The 6,538-nt window shown below is 54.9% G+C and overlaps 1 protein-coding gene across 4 annotated transcripts in view; it reads left to right on the top strand.

The window, feature by feature from the left end:
• Positions 1–5,946, top strand: part of celsr1a (cadherin EGF LAG seven-pass G-type receptor 1a) — a 127,743-nt gene extending 121,797 nt beyond the window's left edge. For 3 of the 4 annotated variants that reach the window (XM_052491747.1, XM_052491745.1, XM_052491744.1), the window contains 2 exons: positions 185–449; positions 4,731–5,946. In XM_052491747.1, the coding sequence (XP_052347707.1) occupies positions 185–449; positions 4,731–4,788 (323 nt within the window). In that variant the 3' untranslated portion in view covers positions 4,789–5,946. Of the gene's footprint in view, positions 1–184; positions 450–4,697 lie in introns of all 4 variants that reach the window. The other variant, XM_052491746.1, reaches the window with a different exon arrangement.
• The last annotated feature ends 592 nt before the right edge of the window (positions 5,947–6,538 follow it).

Here is a 6,538-nt window from a genome sequence, read left to right as displayed (position 1 = left end):
TATTTTTTTGTTGGTGGGTTGGTTTGTGTGTTTGTTCATTCACTCACTCGTTTGTTTGTTCATTCACTCATTCATCCAAGCATACACTACATTGGCCCTGTAACTGAGTCTTTATGGATTTGTGAAAGCTTTGTTATTACACCTAAAACAAATGTCAAACGGTTCTGTGTTTTTCCCATCTCAGGCATCCTGAAGAACAAGATCACGTACCCTCCTCCCTTGACCGACAAGAACATGAAGAACCGACTGCGAGAGAAGCTGAGTGACTACAACCCTCCATCCAAGACCCCCTCCGTGGCCTCCAACGACGGGGTGCACCCTGTATCTGTGGGCAACAGCGCAATCATCAAGCCGCCGCTTGCCCCACGGCCACAATTACCACAGAATGGGGGCGTGGCTATGAGCATGAAGGCGATGACGACCAACGGAGGCCACGAATCAGACTCGGAGTGAGTGGGTAGTCGCGTGATGATGATGCCATAGTGTAATTCTTGTGTGTGGTGTTTTTCAATGGAACAGACAATGTAGTGTCACTCAGCGTAAAGTGATGAATGATTCCTTTTTGCCTAAATAGTGAAGGATGAAGATTAGTTTTTTATGTCAGACTGCTTCTGAATGGTATTTCATTATCGACACTTTAATGACATGTATCTGCTGACCTGCATGTATTAGGAGAAGTTTTTACATGAGGACATATTTCGCTGTTGTCTATATGTACCGTATGAATGAAAGTTCCCATCCCACATATGAATGCTGCACGTGGTTGTACACTGTCTAGTGGTGTTAGTCTGCATCCCTACCTGCACACATCTAACCCAGCATGTCTCCCCTTCCTTCCCTCCCTCTATCTTTCCCTCCCTCCCTCTATCCTTCCCTCCCCTCCCTCCATCCTTCCCTCCCCTCCCTCCATCCTTCCCTCCCCTCCCTCCATCCTTCCCTCCCCGCCCTCCATCCTTCCCTCCCTCTATCCTTCCCTCCCCTCCCTCCATCCTTCCCTCCCCTCCCTCTATCCTTCCCTCCCCTCCCTCCATCCTTCCCTCCCCTCCCTCTATCCTTCCCTCCCCTCCCTCCATCCTTCCCTCCCCTCCCTCTATCCTTCCCCCCCTCCCTCTATCCTTCCCTCCCCTCCCTCTATCCTTCCCTCCCCTCCCTCTATCCTTCCCTCCCCTCCCTCTATCCCTCCCTCTATCCTTCTCTCCCCGCCCTCTATCCTTCCCTCCCCTCCCTCTATCCCTCCCTCTATCCTTCCCTCCCCTCCCTCTATCCTTCCCTCCCCTCCCTCTATCCCTCCCTCTATCCTTCCCTCCCCTCCCTCCATCCTTCCCTCCCCTCCCTCTATCCTTCCCTCCCCTCCCTCTATCCTTCCCTCCCCTCCCTCTATCCTTCCCTCCCCTCCCTCTATCCCTCCCTCTATCCTTCTCTCCCCGCCCTCCATCCTTCCCTCCCCGCCCTCCATCCTTCCCTCCCCGCCCTCCATCCTTCCCTCCCTCTATCCTTCCCTCCCCTCCCTCTATCCTTCCCTCCACTCCCTCTATCCTTCCCTCCCCTCCCTCTATCCTTCCCTCTCCTCCCTCTATCCTTCCCTCCCTCTCCTCCCTCTATCCTTCCCTCCCTCCCCCTCCCTCTATCCTTCCCTCCCTCCCCTCCCTCTATCCTTCCCTCCCTCCCCTCCCTCTATCATTCCCTCCCTCTATCCTTCCCTCCCTCCCTCTATCCTTCCCTCCCTCCCCTCCCTCTATCCTTCTCTCCCCGCCCTCCATCCTTCCCTCCCCGCCCTCCATCCTTCCCTCCCCGCCCTCCATCCTTCCCTCCTCTATCCTTCCCTCCCCTCCCTCTATCCTTCCCTCCACTCCCTCTATCCTTCCCTCCCCTCCCTCTATCCTTCCCTCTCCTCCCTCTATCCTTCCCTCCCTCTCCTCCCTCTATCCTTCCCTCCCTCCCCTCCCTCTATCCTTCCCTCCCTCCCCCCTCTATCCTTCCCTCCCTCCCCTCCCTCTATCATTCCCTCCCTCTATCCTTCCCTCCCCTCCCTCTATCCTTCCCTCCCTCCCCTCCCTCTATCCTTCCCTCCCCTCCCTCTATCCTTCCCTCCCTCTATCCTTCCCTCCCTCCCCTCCCTCTATCCTCCCCTCCCTCTATCCTCCCTCCATCCCCTCCCTCTATCCTCCCTCCCTCCCCTTCCTCTATCCTCCCTCCCTCCCCTCCCTCTATCCTCCCCTCCCTCCTCCCTCTATCCTCCCTCCCTCCCCTCCCTCTATCCTCCCTCCCTCTATCCTTCCCTCCCTCCCTCCCTCTATCCTTCCCTCCCTCCCCTCCCTCTATCCTTCCCTCCCTCTATCCTCCCCTCCCTCTATCCTTCCCTCTATCCTCCCCTCCCTCTATCCTTCCCTCCCTCCCCTCCCTCTATCCTTCCCTCCCTCCCCTCCCTCTATCCTTCCCTCCCTCTATCCTCCCCTCCCTCCCCTCCCTCTATCCTTCCCTCCCTCTATCCTTCCCTCCCTCCCTCCCCTCCCTCTATCCTTCCCTCCCTCTATCCTTCCCTCCCTCCCTCCACTCCCTCTATCCTCCCCTCCCTCTATCCTCCCCTCCCTCTATCCTCCCCTCCCTCTATCCTCCCCTCCCTCTATCCCTCCCTCCCTCTATCCTTCCCTCCCTCCCTCCCCCTCCCTCCCTCTATCCTTCCCTCCCTCCCCTCCCTCTATCCTTCCCTCCCTCCCCTCCCTCTATCCTTCCCTCCCTCCCCTCCCTCTATCCTTCCCTCCCTCCCCTCCCTCTATCCTTCCCTCCCTCCTCCCTCTATCCTTCCCTCCCTCTATCCTTCCCTCCCTCCCTCCCCTCCCTCTATCCTTCCCTCCCTCTATCCTTCCCTCCCTCCCCTCCCCTCCCTCCCCTCCTCTATCCTTCCCTCCCTCCCCTCCCTCTATCCTCCCCTCCCTCCCCTCCCTCTATCCTCCCCTCCCTCCCCTCCCTCTATCCTTCCCTCCCTCTATCCTTCCCTCCCTCTCTCCTTCCCTCCCTCTATCCTTCCCTCCCTCTATCCTTCCCTCCCTCCCCTCCCTCCCTCCCCTCCCTCTATCCTTCCCTCCCTCTATCCTTCCCTCCCTCTATCCTTCCCCCCCTCTATCCTTCCCTCCCTCTATCCTTCCCTCCCTCTATCCTTCCCTCCCTCCCTCCACTCCCTCTATCCTCCCCTCCCTCTATCCTCCCCTCCCTCTATCCTCCCCCCCCTCTATCCTCCCCTCCCTCTATCCTTCCCTCCCTCCCTCTATCCTTCCCTCCCTCCCCTCCCTCTATCCTTCCCTCCCTCCCCTCCCTCTATCCCTCCCTCCCCTCCCTCTATCCTTCCCTCCCTCCCCTCCCTCTATCCTTCCCTCCCTCTATCCTTCCCTCCCTCCCCTCCCCTCCCTCCCCTCCCTCTATCCTTCCCTCCCTCCCCTCCCCTCTATCCTCCCCTCCCTCCCCTCCCTCTATCCTCCCCTCCCTCTACCCTTCCCTCCCTCTCCTCCCTCTATCCTTCCCTCCCTCCCCTCCCTCTATCCTCCCCTCCCCTCCCCTCCCTCTATCCTTCCCTCCCCTCCCCTCCCTCTATCCTTCCCTCCCTCCCCTCCCTCTATCCTTCCCTCCCTCCCCTCCCTCTATCCTTCCCTCCCCTCCCTCCCTCTATCCTCCCCTCCCTCTCCTCCCTCTATCCTCCCCTCCCTCTCCTCCCTCTATCCTCCCCTCCCTCTCCTCCCTCTATCCTCCCCTCCCTCTCCTCCCTCTATCCTCCCCTCCCTCTCATCCCTCTATCCTTCCCTCCCTCCCCTCCCTCTATCCTCCCCTCCCTCTATCCTTCCCTCCCTCTCCTCCCTCTATCCTTCCCTCCCTCCCTCCCTCCCCTCCCCTCCCCTCCCCTCCCCTCCCTCTATCCTTCCCTCCCTCCCCTCCCTCTATCCTTCCCTCCCTCCCCTCCCTCTATCCTTCCCTCCCTCGATCTATCCTTCCCTCCCTCCCCTCCCTCTATCCTCCCCTCCCTCTATCCTCCCCTCCCTCTCCTCCCTCTATCCTCCCCTCCCTCTATCCTTCCCTCCCTCCCCTCCCTCTATCCTTCCCTCCCTCCCCTCCCTCTATCCTTCCCTCCCTCCCCTCCCTCTATCCTTCCCTCCCTCCCCTCCCTCTATCCTTCCCCCTCCCTCTATCCTTCCCCCCTCCCTCTATCCTTCCCTCCCTCCCCTCCCTCTATCCTTCCCTCCCTCTCCTCCCTCTATCCTTCCCTCCCTCCCTCCCCTCCCTCTATCCTTCCCTCCCTCCCCTCCCTCTATCCTTCCCTCCCTCCCCTCCCTCTATCCTTCCCTCCCTCCCTCCCCTCCCTCTATCCTTCCCTCCCTCCCTCCCCTCCCTCTATCCTTCCCTCCCTCCCTCCCCTCCCTCTATCCTTCCCTCCCCTCCCTCTATCCTTCCCTCCCTCCCCTCCCTCTATCCTTCCCTCCCTCCCCTCCCTCTATCCTTCCCTCCCTCCCCTCCCTCTATCCTTCCCTCCCTCCCCTCCCTCTATCCTTCCCTCCCTCCCCTCCCTCTATCCTTCCCTCCCTCCCCTCCCTCTATCCTTCCCTCCCTCCCCCTCCCTCTATCCTTCCCTCCCTCCCCTCCCTCTATCCTTCCCTCCCTCCCCTCCCTCTATCCTTCCCTCCATCCCTTTCTCTCTCTCCCCGGAACAGCGGCAGTAATGAAACTTCAATCTGACCCAGCAGGAAAACAGAGTCTCTCTGCCCTTATGAGAGGAGAAAAGATGACCTCTCTCTGGAGTAGAGGAGAGTAAAGGAAGAAGACAAGAAAGGACAATGAAAAGGAAAAGAGGAGAAAAGAGAGGTGGGAAAAGGATAGGCATAAAGAAAAAGAGAGAAGGCTTCATGCCTATGTGCAATGGAGAAGTGACCTCTCACCCTTGACCTCTCACCTTCATCTCCTAAGGAGAGCAGTATTCCTTCAGAGCCACACCTGCCGAACTGAACTAAAGACAAGGGAATGTATGTGTCAGACTAAACCAAGTAAAGGAGGAGGTCCTACCTACAGGACTAATGGAACCTCCTGTGCCAAACCACTAAAGAGGAGGTGAAGAAAGAGTCCATCCCCCAGAATGAGTGGCTCGCATTGGTTGGACAGAGACTCGAGAGCCTCAGGGCTGATACAGATATGGATATATGACCACTGTGTGCTGGTACAGTCAGTTGTAGTCCAGAGAAAGACTTCTAAGACTACAAGTCCCATAGAGGCCTACAGGAAGTTCAGGAGAAACTCAGAGACGTACCATGTGCCCTGTTCCTCCAAGCTACTCATGGAAAGAGGAATATAGCCTTTCACCCAGTGTGTTTAGAGTGTAATTAATATGTAGATATTTCAACAACAAAAAATCTATATTTTGTATTTGAACTGTGTCATCATGGATGAGAGACAAAAATACATGTTTGTAAATTGAAAAGAAAATGCTTTTGTAAAAACAACAATTCTAGAATCCCTTCCTGATTGTGGAGAAATCACACTCTGTTATAGGACATGTTCTTCTGTGGCTCAGACTAGCAAACCTGTGCCTTATCACTGTGCAAACCATACCCATCCCAATGCCCCTCCCCCCCAAAAAAAATGTTTTTTAGTATTTAAAGAAAACATTTGAACACAGGTCAGCTGCACACACCCATTATTCTGCTTACCAAAGTAGGTAAAGAACCACTGCAGTACATATATGGTATGGAGTCTCTAATGTCAAGCTAACCACTACATAAGTAAGTAATACCTTTACAGCACTTCCTATCATGTGATCGGCACTGTACAAAATGTCTTTTTTTTTGTATGATCAAAGACACTGGAGTTGTTTTGTAACATATGTATATTTATTTTTATGGTTTCAAGACACTGGGGGAAAAAATGATGATTGTAACTGTAAAATTAAAGAGGACATGTTGATTTCTTTTTAAGCAGTCTGAATTCCGACCTCAGACACATTACAAAAAAAAGAAAAGAAATACCCTTGAGGGAGATAAAAGGGTGAAATGAGGATAACTGTGAACGAGGTAACGGAGGAAAGAAAAGAGATGTACTTTGAATGGAATTTTTGTTCCTTAAAAAGCTAGTGTAGCTATGTCTTCAATGACTCCCTGTATATCATCACACTGTCCAAGGAATGTATTGTCTCTTTACACTCCTTGATACTGTCCTGTCCTGTGCCAGGCACAACTGGGAGTGTATGTCTGGCTGGCTGATGGACTGTCTGCTGTGGGGTCCAAAGTCCAGACAGTGACTGAGGTCCAGGGCTAATCCTTTATGAAACAATGGTGCATACCGGTCCTGCTGTGTGTGACCCTTCCGGGGTACCGTACTTTCTCTCACTCACACACACACACACACACACACACACACTGTGTTATCCACTTGACAGGGGCAAAGTCGGTGTGTAATAGAAGAGACATTTCTGAAGTGCGTTGAGTTTTTCCTGACACCCTGATAAAGGGTTTAGGTATTTTATCACACTTTCTTAGTCGTTCTCTGACAAATGGCTCAAAGT

This window comes from Oncorhynchus keta, chromosome 33, assembly GCF_023373465.1.
Source record: "Oncorhynchus keta strain PuntledgeMale-10-30-2019 chromosome 33, Oket_V2, whole genome shotgun sequence".
Classification (NCBI taxonomy): Eukaryota; Metazoa; Chordata; class Actinopteri; order Salmoniformes; family Salmonidae; genus Oncorhynchus; species Oncorhynchus keta.
This window is presented reverse-complemented; position numbering and strand designations above follow the sequence as displayed.